At 37.8% G+C, this 13,563-nt stretch overlaps 1 protein-coding gene across 1 annotated transcript in view; it reads right to left on the bottom strand.

Annotated features, from left to right (window-relative positions):
* OXCT1 (3-oxoacid CoA-transferase 1) overlaps positions 1–13,563 on the bottom strand; it is a 65,215-nt gene that overhangs the window by 15,246 nt on the left and 36,406 nt on the right. Inside the window, exons 8-13 of the mRNA XM_039331838.1 lie at positions 12,848–12,955; positions 8,233–8,347; positions 8,030–8,124; positions 7,736–7,784; positions 5,176–5,248; positions 4,441–4,516 (exon numbers count right to left, since the gene is read on the bottom strand). Coding sequence (XP_039187772.1) covers positions 4,441–4,516; positions 5,176–5,248; positions 7,736–7,784; positions 8,030–8,124; positions 8,233–8,347; positions 12,848–12,955 — 516 coding nt within the window. The remainder of the gene's footprint in view (positions 1–4,440; positions 4,517–5,175; positions 5,249–7,735; positions 7,785–8,029; positions 8,125–8,232; positions 8,348–12,847; positions 12,956–13,563) is intronic.

Genomic DNA, 13,563 nt, shown 5'->3' with positions numbered 1-13,563 from the left:
CTTTGATTTTTTTTTTGTTTGAAATTGAAAGAAATAAAATTGGCTTGTGATTATTAAATTTACTTATGATGATAGAAGTACTGTTTGTTGTGGTTTATTATAGTTCAAAAGGTCATTGATTTTTAGGTTTTTAATATATACTGAAGAAAGTCAAAAGTTATCTTTTTTTTCTATAGCTCTTTTCCTCTTCTGTTTATATTTTCCAATTTTGCTTTTTTCCTACCCCTTTCTGACTTTTTTCTTTGCTTTTTTGCATTTTATACTTTTTTTGTTTTTAATGTTTTTTTTTTAAAAAGAAACAAATATCATCATAGGCAGTTGGGCTTTCTTAAGATACTTGAGCATCTGACTGCATTCTAAACCTTTTCAAGCAAGAATAAGACCAGTCGTACCCAGCCAAATTCCTTCCTAAATAGTTTGGATTATCACTCCTGTTCTTCCTAAATTACTGGCTGAGGTTGACACAAATTATAGTGAAAAGTATTTGGGGACAATGGCTAAACAAAGGCAATTAGGCTTTTTTAAAAAAATAGTCAAGCATAAAGAATTTGTATAGCTTCAGCCTGTTTCTTTATATTTACAACCAATACAGGGAGAACAATTGGGTCTTCAGTAATCATATACATAAAGATAAGAAAAGAGACAAATGAATCTCCATTAACAAGAGAGTTTAGTTTTAGGGCCATTAGAGTTCTTGGCTTATGACCATTTGTTTAATGACAGTTCAGAGTTACGATGGCATTGAAAAAATGACTTACAGCACATCCTTCAAATTACAACTGTTGCACCACCCCCAGTCATATGATTGCAATTCGGGTGCTTGGCAACTGGCTCACATTTACAATAGTTGCAGCATGCAGCATTGATGTGACTGCAGTCTGTAGGCTTCCCAGCCAGCTTCCAATAATCAAATATAATGGGGTAAACTGGATTTTCTTAATAATCATGTGATGCTCTTAATGACAGCATGGCTTGTTTAATAACCATGGTAAAAACAGTCTTAAAATTGAGCTCAGTGTGTGATGATTCATTTAACCACATCGCTTAACAAATGAAATACCAGTCCCAACTGCAGTTATAGGTCAAGAACTACTGTCCTGAGAAAGCCCTGTCTCTTATACTAATTTATTGAATCTGAATATTGGACAACATTCATAAAAACAAAAAAAAGATGCAGCTAGCAGACTGATTTTGTCAAAGTAATAATACCACTTTACAAAGCCCTAATAAGACCACACTTAAAATACTGCATCCAGCTTTGGTCATCCCAATACAAAAAAGATGTTGAGATTTTGGAAAGAGTTCAGAGAAAAACAATAAAGATGATTAGGGGCTAGAAGCTATAACATACGAAGAACAATTGCAGGAAATGGGTATACTGAGACTAGTGGAAAGAAGGACCAGGGGTGACATGATAGCAGTCTTCCAATACTTGAAAGGCTGCCATAGAGAAAAGGAGGTCAATGTATTCACCAAAGCACCCGATGGCAAGATAAGAGGCAATAGATGGAAACTAATCAAGGAGAGAAGCAACCTAGAACTAAGGAGAAAATTCCTAACAGTGAGAACAAACAACCAGTGGAACAAATTGTCTTCTGAAGTTGTGGGTGCCCCATCAGTGGAGGCTTTTAAGAAGAGACTGGACGGCCATTGTCAGAAACAGTATAGATCTTCTGCATGAGCAGGGGTTGGACTAGATGACCTCAAAGGTCCCTTGCAATTCTATTAATGTTACTGTTAGAGCTCAAGGAAACCAGAGGATCTAAATCATAAGACAGCTTTAATCTTCCCTTGCCAAGCCTTGAGGGTGAGACAGCCTACTTTTCCTCTGAATTGCTAAGCTGATGTCAGATGAGGATGCACGAAAAGGCTTCACTGCCAATAGTGAAATATCACACATTGCTGGCTCACAGCAAGAAATTTATTGAATCTTAACTCCAGCCTTCCACAGTAATAAAAGAGAATTCTTGCAAGTAGAAAACTGCCAAATGGATTTTTAAAGTTTATTTCTCCCCACCTCTCTTTATAATGAAACTGTTTAGCTCTGAAAATTGATTAAATTTCTCCTGTCACTTAAAGTTTAAACCTGGCAATTAATAGCTGGATGCTAGCCTGAAAGAAGTGAATGAGGTATGGAAATAAGTAAAACACAGAACAAGGAATAAAATGTGCTTTAACTGGTAAACAAAACATTCAAATCAATGCACTTTATTTTTTTTTAATGAGAAAATATATTAGAGCTTTATCCCAAGAAGCCCTCAAGTGTGGGAGATGCTTCATACTTATGATTACTGTATAATAAAATTATAAAAGGGTAACAGGAGATTCTGCTGAAAACAATTATATTTCCTGGGTATATGGTTAGTCACCTTAGTGAAGAGGTACAGAATCTTCACTTCTTTTTTTGACTGTGAAATTGCATTAACAGATTACAGCAATGTTGTAGACATAATTTATCTTGATTTCAGTAGACTATTTAAGTAAATACTTCATTACATATTGATTGGTAAACTAGTTAAATGTGGACTGGGTTGCATGACAATTAAATGATTGCAAAGCTGGCTTGAAAATCATATCTAAAAGAGCACTCATCAACGGTTCCTGATCAAATTGGGAAATTCTTGTATTGGAGCAACCAAAAAATCATCAGCCACGCTACCACCCGCCACGCTCATGAGTTCATCAAAGCCTGGCACTCCACAAGCAATTCCATCAACAGACACATTGATCTATGACCAGCCTACGAACTCCCTCAGAATCCAAATCAACGGCACAACCAACCAGAGACAGCACCGACCCTCAACCAACCCACGCAAACCCCAACCAGCACTTGACCTCCCAATGACCATCACCTGATGTAACCTCCCCATCACAAGACTCACTGATGACTCACACCTGACCCATCACAAGACTCATCACAGACCCTCACTTGACACACCCACGCCTGAAGCCCTTATAAACAGAAGAACACTGACATCCCCTAAACTCTGCTGAAGATGTTACCTAGCCTGGTAACGAAACATTCAGAAACCTACCCACAAGCTCAGAGAATAAACCTTCACCCTCATCATACACTCGAGCTACAGATATTTGCCACTATTGGAAATTCTTATATTATCAAATAGGATAATGCAAGAATTAGTCCTGGGTCCTTTAATCTGTAATATTTTCATTAATGATTTGGATGAAGAAAAGGTGGGAATGTTGATTAAATCTTCAAATGAAACAAAAATGGATATGTGACAGATGTAGAAGCTAAACCCTTTCTGCATCCTGCCACACGATTTATTCTTAGTTTTCTTAGTCAGGCGCCCCCCCCAATACACACACACACACCAAGTACTCCCCCCAATACACACACACACACCAAGTACTCTGTCTATTCAGGGCAACATATTCTAAGATGAATGTAGAGAAACTGGAACAAATCCAAACAAGGAGGAAGGCTAAGGGATTAGATATTAAATTCTATGAAGATGGATTTAAGAAACTGGGTATATTAAGCCATGAGAAAAGATGGTTGGGGGATAATAAAATAGCACCATTCAAAAATCTGAATAGATATTACATAGAAGGTCAAAACCTGTTCTTTCCTCCATGGAAAAATGATTTAAATTACAGAATCAATCAAATTCTGACTGAATGTTATAAAAAAAATTTCTAACCATAACATCAGTTCAGCAGGGATCTAACTAGCCCCTTCTCACTTTATAAAATCCTTGGTTCTACTCTGTGATTCAGATGTCTTGGATTACAATTTCTATCATGACCATGACAGAATTCTCATCCCATAGAATCTGGAATCATTGGTTCCTCAGCCTGACACTAAATGACAGGTTTCAAATTTTCATTTTATGTTTATATGATATAGCCGAGCAATCAATTGATACTGTAATTAGGAACTACACTTAACACTAAGGACATCCTAGTGCAGTGATGGCGAACATTTTAGAGACTGAGTGCCCAAACTGCAACCCAAGTGGGTGCCGAGTGGGTGTAGCCCATTGGGTGTGCGTGGCCAATTGGGTGGGCGTAGCCCATTGGGTGGGCATGGCTGCAGTGGTAACAGCAGACTGGGTGGGATTAAAAAGTTCAATCAATTCCAACTTTGCAAGATCTTTTTTTTTGCCCACGAGAAGTTGAAATTGATTGATTGATTGAACCTTTTTTTTTATTTTGCACATGGCGGCAGAGGCCTAAAACAAAAAGGTTTTATAAAACCCTGCTGAAGGCCTAGGATCAGGTTGACGGCACGTGTACCCACAGAGAGGGCTCTGCATGCCACCTATGGCACACATGCCATAGGTTCACCACCACGGTCCTAGTGGGAGGGGCGATGATACAAAACACAGATGTTAAGAAAGTATCTTTAGTAAAAATATATATCCACACTTCAAATTATTCTCAGCAATAAAATAATACAAAATTAATTCTACTTACAGGAATCATCCAGTTGGCTAAATCACCATATTTAGATACCTGCATTGCTCCAAGCATAGTTAGATCAACATGTCCCCTGTTAAAAGAGCAAAGCACAAAATCAGTGCAAAATTGGAAGAACTACAGAAACAGAATTCTGGCACACTAGTTACTTTAATCCTCAAGATATTGAAAAATTAAATAGCAGTGAAATTAAAGAATTCCTTGTTTAAAAGTATTTGAATAAACATAAGACTGAAATTCCAAAGACATTTATAGAAGACTATGTCTGTCTGAACTTAGTAATAGATTAACATGTGGCATTAATTGAATACATCACGACTGGCTGGAATTCTAAGCCATGATACATAAACCATAATGATTAGGTTCATGCAAATTGCTAAGCCCATAACAAACCAATCAGTACCACTGGTGGCTTAGTACCAGAGACTTTGATTAGCAAATGTTATAAATAAGCAAATGTAACATCTAATAAATAATAACTTGTGTGCATTGCATATTTAGTTATGAAAACATCCATACTAAGAAGCTCAGTTCATAAAATAGAAGGATTTATATAAAGAAGAGTAGGTCTGACAATTTTTAAACCTGGAGTTGCTAATATAGCTCAAATATCTGCATGGCTGTTTTGATGAGTAAGCCTAAAATTCCTTTGAGATGGTTAATTAATAAATTCAACTAGCAGTTGGGACAGCGTCTTGGACAATTAGTAAAATTAAGATAATTATTACAAACCCTCGAATCATTGCAAAAGATTCATCACTAGAGAAGTACGAAGCACCTGGCAGTGCAGTGACTGTTTCTTTACCTGAAAAAGAAATTGAGCATAAAATCAGAGAAATTTCCAGGGTGATACTAGAAATTTATTCTGCCAGCTTAACTCATTTCAACTTTATTTATTATGATTCTTAATTAGTGCAGAAAGAAAAACCGTTTCCTCTGCATTAAATAGAATTTCCTTGCAGTACCTCACTGTGAAAAAAAAATAATTACTGTAAGGCAAAAAACCGTTCAGAGAAGGTATACCACCTTCATGGTACTTATTCCAGTGTTTGAGAAAAAAATGAGTACAAAATGAGAAAGCATGTACTTTTTCAAGTACTTGGCATCTGCCCCAAAGAGAGTGCTAAATTCGCTTGATACTTTGCATTTTTTATCAAATGTTTTAAATTTGATTTGTTGTGTGGGTATTACAAATGTCCAGGCATCCATAGATCATGTGCTGCTGACCATTACCTTTCTGAAATGCAGAAATGAAGCCAGTGAATCAAAAAATGATAGTTACATGGTTCATCTTTAAACACAGCTATTTTAGCACAAATATTGTACAGAAACTGAAGTTCAAAAGAACTGAAAGACTGTAGTTGAATGTACTAAATAATGAAGTCGGGAAGTTTGGTTTAAAGACCTTTTTTCAAAAATAAGGCTTGGTCAAAGCCATGAGGCAGCTACCTCAATCGATGTTGGGGTGACGAACAGGGAGGTATAAACTACAATTGTACGCGGATGATACCCAATTGTATATCTCCACCCCGTGTCCTTTCAGTGAAGCAGTCGACGTGATGTGCCGGTGCCTGGAAGATGTGAGGGTCTGGATGGGGGTGAACAGGCTTAGACTCAACCCTGACAAGACTGAGTTGCTCTGGGTCTTGCCTCCCAAAGGTTAACCTGATGGTCCATCATTAGTCCTGGGGGGGGGGTAAATTTACCTCCCTCAGTGTAGGCATGCAACTTGGGTGTCCTCCTGGACTCACAGCTAAATTTGGAACAACATCTATCGGCTGTGGCCAGGGGGACCTTTGCCCAGGTTCGCCTGGTGCACCAGTTGCGGCCTTATTTGGACCGGGAGGCTTTACTCACGGTCACTCATGCCCTTGTCACCTCAAGACTGGATTACTGTAATGTGCTCTACATGGGGCTACCCTTGAAGAGCGTTCGGAGGCTGCAGTTGGTTCAGAATGCAGCCGCGAGAGCGATTGTGGGCGCGCCAAGGTACGCCCACGTGTCACCTATCCTCCGCGAGCTGCACTGGCTTCCTGTGGGTCTCTGGACGCAATTCAAGGTGTTGGTTATCACCTTTAAAGCCCTTCATGGCATAGGACCAGGTTACTTACAGGACCGCATACTGCCGCACAGTTCCCAGAGACCGGTGAGGTCCCACAGATTGGGCCTCCTTCAGGTCCCGTCGGCCAGACAATGTCGGCTGGCAGGCCCTCGGGGAAGGGCCTTTTCTGTGGTGGCTCCGACCTGGTGGAATCAACTTCCCCCCGAGATTCGAACTACTCCCACCTTGCTGGCCTTTAAGAAAGTCATTAAAACTCTCCTGTTCCGGCAGGCCTGGGGCGGGATACGATCGGACATGCTGTATGAATGTACTTATTTTACTGTTTTATTGTTATATTATTGTTTTAATTTTGTACACCACCCTGAGTCCCTCGGGATTGGGCGGCATATAAATTTTAGAAATAAATAAATAAATTGAGAGAAGGATCCAAGAACACCAAGAAAAAGGAAAAGCTGTGGGTGAGAATAGTTCCACAATAAACCATCATGAATCAGTCAGAGACCTGATGAAAAATTTCCAGGAAATAGCACTGCCCAGTTCAACCAGTTCCATTTGAACCAAGTCTTTCTCATGCTTCATTAAGTTTTGAAAAGGCAGAATCATCTCCTATGGAGAAGCTTAGAGAGAAAAATACTGAGGTAATAATTATAGTAGTTTATCAGGATGGAGATATTCAGTACTAAATGGGAGAGGAGGAAGAATGGTATTTGGGATGTTTCACTTTGTAACTTGGCGACCATAGCTAAGAATTATTAGAGATACTCCAGATTGATTTAAGAAATGTGACTAGCAACAAAAAAACATATGAGGTATATGTAGACTACATCCTCCTAATGTTGTGTGAATTCTGAATGTTCCCAAACATGCAAAAGTTGTTATTTTGATATGACAGAAGACAGAAGAGGAAGTTTTTTAAATACTTAGTTGGAATTTAATCTTACTAACTATATTTAAGTGGCAATGGCATTAAGTTTAGTCTTCGCCATGGATTAGGGTTAGCTTTATGGTGTATGACACATTACTAAAAGACCAAGTAGATCTTTCACTCAAAAAAAATAGTGTGCCCCTATGGTAAAGCTACTTCTGCTTCTACATCTCTATATCCGGAACATTTGCTCCTGGTCCTCCCCTTGTATTCTATCTGGAGTAAGACAATAGGTTGCACTAATCTCTCTGAATGAAAAATCAAGATAGAAATGTAAGCAACAGAGGGAGGGGGGGAAGAGTTACCTGCATTGATGAGATCAGGGTCAACTTCATTTTCAGATGGATAGGGTCCCTAATTCAACAAAAATAACAAATATTGAATGTTTATTCTAACCATATATTTGATGGACTCATCCATAAGTATTAACCTTCCCAGCCATATTTACAACAGCCTTCAACAAATTGTTGCCCTCAGCTGAACTACAGGTCCCATTTTACATAATGGTATGACAGGAACTGTAGTCCTGTTTATCTGGAAGGCCTTGGCTGGAGTAGGCTGATGGATGGGTTTCTGTATTATCTATGTTATATCCTTACCAAACCAAGGATGCCATTTTCACTCTGCAGATGCACAGTTATATCCGGACTGATGAAGTTGCTGGCAAGTAGAGGAATGCCGATACCCAAATTAGCTTTAATTAATTAAGTTAAGGTTCCATTCAGCTTTTATCTACTTTGCTTGTTTAGTTGTGCCTTCAGAAACAAGGAAGCAAAGAACTTTCATTGTAGCTAAAGGATACCATACATGCCATCTTCAAATTCAAGAGCTGCCCGTCTGATAATCCTTTCTCTTACATTATCACTGCTTTTCTTCTTTTTGCTCTGGGAGTCCTCAGCTTTGCGAAGTGATAATCTCTAAGAAAACAAGGAGAGCAAGAAGTTGGTGTTTCTTCCATGTGACATTTGGAACAAGCAAATGACACTAGAGAGATCTTAAACAAACAGATGTTCCTTTACACTCGGGTACTTTAAAATAGTAAGAAATAGTATTAGGTGGCCGGGACTATTTATAGCAATTTTCTCTGAGTTGACAGTTGGAGTTGGTTTTTGGGATCTACATGCCAAAAATATCAAATAAAAAAAGGTCGAAAGCTTATTTTGATTTTTATATACTCAAAGGTAGAAGAATTCATAAATACATACAATGGTAGAATGGATGGTGAAGCTGGTGGAATTAGCAAAGATGACTAAATTGATAGCTTTGATGAAAGATTTTGGCAATTTTTTTTCTACTTGGAAACCATTATTGGACTTTTTGAGAGAAACAGAAAGAAATGAAAAGCTGATTTTGGGATTTAATGATTGGTATTATATGGGATTATCAAAAGAACATAGGCAAATGTTAACCTTAGTATAAGACTTTGATGCATTCTTCTATCCATATCTATATCAAAATAGTAACAATTATTTTCCTGTTTTCCTTATTTTTTTCTGCACTTTTTACTTTTATTGCTTTCTGACCCATTTTCTTTTTCTAATTTTCTATTGGTTTGTTTATCTTTTAACTTTGATTTTTTTTAAAAAAAATGTGCATTTAAATAAAATTAAATAAAATTAAAAATAGACAACATATTTGCACAAAAGGAACAGAATGGAAGAAAGGTTGCACAGAATGTTGAATGTAGCAGAGAGGAACTGGATTAAACTAAGCAGAGGAGCAAATGCAGACAATGCTATTATTCATGTCTATTATCATCATGCAACTAAGGAGATGATGCATAGCATGCATTCATAACAGCAGAGGCATAATGCTAGACTTTAATTAATTGAACATCTGTTAGGAGACAAATTCAGCCCAGCAAGACCTCTTGCTTTTTACTTTTTAGAGTATACAATATGTTCTCTCTATATAGTATATATTACATTGCATCGTTTATATTCTATAACCCTACCCCAATATCCTTTCATTTATCGTATAATATTTAGAAAGGAAAAAAGAAAACAACTCTAAAACATAGCCCAAACAAAATAAATAAGGAAACACCCACAAACACACAGACTTAAAGTCCATGTGTGGTAAGTTCATAATATTTCTCAGGTTTCAAATTTTTGCTACATGGTTCAGCATGAAATGAACATCTTAGAATTTGACTTCTCTTCCTGATATAATTTCTGGGTGTGAGTATCTGACTTTAAGTCAATTTTAATTCCCAGGAATTGCTTGGACACGTCCTTGCAGCTCTCTTTGCAACATTTTTTAGATTTGGTTTGCCTTCCTAGGGCTCAGAGAATGACTGGTCCACGGTCACTCAACTGGCTTCATACTTCATTTTGACCTTATTGGAAGTGATTGGGTGGCTCTTCTGACCACTGCAGAATTTGTTCATTAATTTTCAAGATCCCCAGGAAGTTGTACGGGATCTGCATGCAAGAAGAATTTTTTCAAGAAGAAATGCCAGCGATTGAAGTGAGTATATTATTTGCAAGAGGTACACAAAATGAGTAATTCCTAAGAATTATTCAAATGTAGACTCTACTTCTTTCTTCCCATCAACAAGCTTTTTCTAAGCAATCCAAGCCTATTCACTCAGACAATATAGCAAATATAAAACCTTTTCCAACTTCGGCTTCAAGATAAGGCTGATGTAGAGCCCCATCTTCTTGGATTAATGTTCCAACGTGTACTAGACTTAAAGAGTAATATTTGCAATGCAAGCTCAGAAAGGAAATATAATACATGTACACATGCATACACACATGAACAATACAACTTTCACCCTCATTCTCCAAAATAAATGCCAAGAAATATTTGTTATGACTCAACATAATCACTACATTAAGACAGAAGAAATGTCGGCCCTACAAGGTAGATCAAATAAAGAAACAGACACTACATAAGCCTAAAACTATTCTGATTAGAATGGCTGTAATAAGAGAATCTTGCAAGTCTGAATGTGTTTCCCTCCTCCCTGTTTTATGTGTCTGCCTTATACATTTTCAGAAATCTTTATATACAGTAGTATAGACTTAAGCCATGTTTATCTTATTTGCTATGGTAATAGATCTCCCTCTCTTTGTCAAGGCCATCCTCTAAGTTCTCTACAAGGGGTAAGAAATCTTCCAGCTTCAGTGGAAGATCAACTCAAGAATAAATCAAATATTAATTGGATATTTGATAATTCCATTATTATTATTAACATTATTACCCAAAGTGCTGGTGTCATACAGGAGAACTGTGCAACAGACAGCACCTGCACAGATGTTTGTCTGTATGAGGTCCCAAGAAAGGTATGGCAGACTTTGAGCAATTCTCAACTTAAAAGTGATTTATATTGACACAGTAAGAGCCAGTAAGCAAAATAATCCACTTTAATTATTGTAAGGAGTTGCAGCCATCAACCCAAATCTTTGGACTATTGCTGTGGTTTTTTTTATCATTAATTGTCCTGGTGGAATAAATCACTACTTGGTCTAATTCAAGACAGATGGTTTTATTTAGCAGAAAAGATTTTCAACAGTGATTGCAAAAGGGAAATGAAGTTTTATTATCTCCATGGTTGCAAGAACGGTGTCTGTGAGAGCCCTGAATATTCCTGTATGCCTTATGCAGAGTTGTGGGTCAATGGCCAGGCTGCTACTGTGATGTCCAGGGACAAGAGTTCTGGACTAAATCTGCAGCTTGTTTTCTTGGTTTCTGCTACTTATTTGAAATTTGAATGTCAAAAGCATAAATATCTTAACACAGTTATTGGGAGGGAAGGGAATGGGATAAATAGAATTTAGGTATCTCTTTGGCTATTTCACTCACACAACTGCCATTGGGCTAGATATATGACTGCAATTATTCCTCCTTTAATAAGATAAAGGCTATCTTTCTTTGCCATGCTCCCTAGTTAAATCTGCTTTATAGCAGAATCCTCACCCAGCAGGCATGGAAAACTATATTACATCCAATATAATTTCTATCTGAAAATGCAATCAGCACCTTATAAATGGATGCTGTTTTTATAGACTCTTTCTGCAGTTCCTGCTCCCTTCAACACGCCACAATTCAGTAAACAAGAAGCTTGAAGCTTCGTTGTCTATTTACCAAGGAGGATCTCAGGGGGGATTAAAAAATTGAATAAACCCAATCAATCCAAGCTGCAACTGTGATCCAGGCTATATAAAACATTTCAAAACAGAGGAGAAAAAGAAGGAGGGGTCACATGGGTGAAGGAAAACAGACCTGGGAAAAAGAAACAGTGAAGGGTAGTTGAAAATGCAGGGATTTGCTCAGACAGACATCAGGAGTCAACACTGAGGCAAAGGTGAAGGCTAAAGAAATAAAGGAAAATAAAAGAGAGGAGAAGGGGGAAGAGGAAGGAAGGAAGGAAGGAAGGAAGGAAGGAAGGAAGGAAGGAAGGAAGGAAGGAAGGAAGGAAGGAAGGAAGGAAGGAAGGAAGGAAGGAAATATTAGAAAACTACTCTCAAACTAGGAGAGTGAAGAGCTGTTTTTCAGCAGAATTAAAATGTTTTTCACCATTTTTGTGGGCATGTGACTTTGAGTCAGTGTTTGCTCCTGGTGATTGCCTGGATAAGTCCCTGCAGTTTTTTTGGCAAGATTTTTCAGAAATGGGCTGCTATTGTCTCTTTGCTAAGACTGAGAGAGAGTGACTAGCTCAAGGTTACCCAGCTGCCTTCATGCCCAAGGGAGGATTAGAATTCATAGTCTCTCAGTTTTTAACTTGGTATCCCAACTGTTGCACCAAACTGGCTCACATTTTTGGCACTACTAAATATAAAAAGAGAGAGCAAAACTCTTTGTCATTCCATGGATCTCTTCCTTTTGTAAGCTTCTCTTAAGGAGGAAAAAAAAAAAAAACAGTGCCAGGGAGACATCTGCTATGAACCAATCATTTGACTGTAATTGCAACAAGTACCAGATGATGACTCTATTTATGGTCTAATTTCTTTCACAGAATCTAGGATAGTATACATAGAATTCAGAGCAATTTCAAAGTGAGACACCAATGAGGTCACCTCCCTCTCCCCCCCCCCCACCGGATATCAGCAAGTTTGATGTATCACATACCCTAAAATACATCCTGGGGCCAAAGTTATTCTTTAGGAGTGATACCCCCATAAGGGAATCAAAGATTACCACTGTTCCACAAGGAAATGACTTTTTAAGTTATCTGCTGTCTCACACATGACTTTGTACAAAGCATAGATCAGATTTGCCTGTGCTGCATGTCTGGAGGCAAGAGGGACAAGACTTAAGAGATTACCTGTCTCTGGAGACTTGGGTTCAGCACATGAAACTGTCCCCTGCTTCTCGCTTAAATCACCAAATTCAAACTAATATTGCCAGTGGAAACATTTTGCAAACGCACCCATATTCACAGACCAGTTCCAAACCCACCTAAGAGTTACCTCAATTCTTTTTTCATACTTGTCCCCTTTGATGAGACGATGGACGTAGATTTTGGGGACATGGATATCTTCCGGGGCAAATGACCCTACATCAACAATTTCTTCTACCTGGAATGATAGGAAAATAGGAACGATAAAGACAGAATTTAGTACAGTATGCCACATGATTTCAACAAGAATAAGGAGACTTATTTAGCCCACTCTTCCAGATGTGCTACTACTACAATGCCCAGAAATATTATCACACACAGTCCAAAGTTATACTTGCTGTGAATTATGGGAGTTGTCATCCCAATATAGTAATGTGAAGAATAAACCTAACTCATATTCAAATAAACCTAACTCATGAAAGTGGGAAGTCTTACATTCTTTAAGCACATGCCAATGAATTACTGCCTAAATGCAGTTTTCCCCAATACTAATTAGTTGCTATGGTCCATTTACCGTTAAGATCTCTACTATTTATTCCTAATAAACATATGGATGTAAATGGTTACATATGGTCTCAGATGAGCAGAAGTAGAGACAACAAATCAGAGTGAAGTTCAGTGAAAAAACAAATGTGCAATTATCAATTTAACCGACACAAAGCCGACACATGCTATTTTTTTCCATTCTGCCTTTGCTTACTACTGGTAATGATCACTATACAGCAGAAAACCAAAACAGAAAAGGAAGTCAATGAATGTTATTATTCTCAAAAATTATTTGCTCCT

Source organism: Crotalus tigris, unplaced genomic scaffold, assembly GCF_016545835.1.
Source record: "Crotalus tigris isolate CLP2741 ecotype Arizona unplaced genomic scaffold, ASM1654583v1 scf7180000024438.362428, whole genome shotgun sequence".
Lineage (NCBI taxonomy): Eukaryota > Metazoa > Chordata > Lepidosauria > Squamata > Viperidae > Crotalus > Crotalus tigris.
The sequence above is the reverse complement of the archived record's forward strand: the minus strand, read 5'-3'. Positions and strand labels throughout refer to the sequence as shown.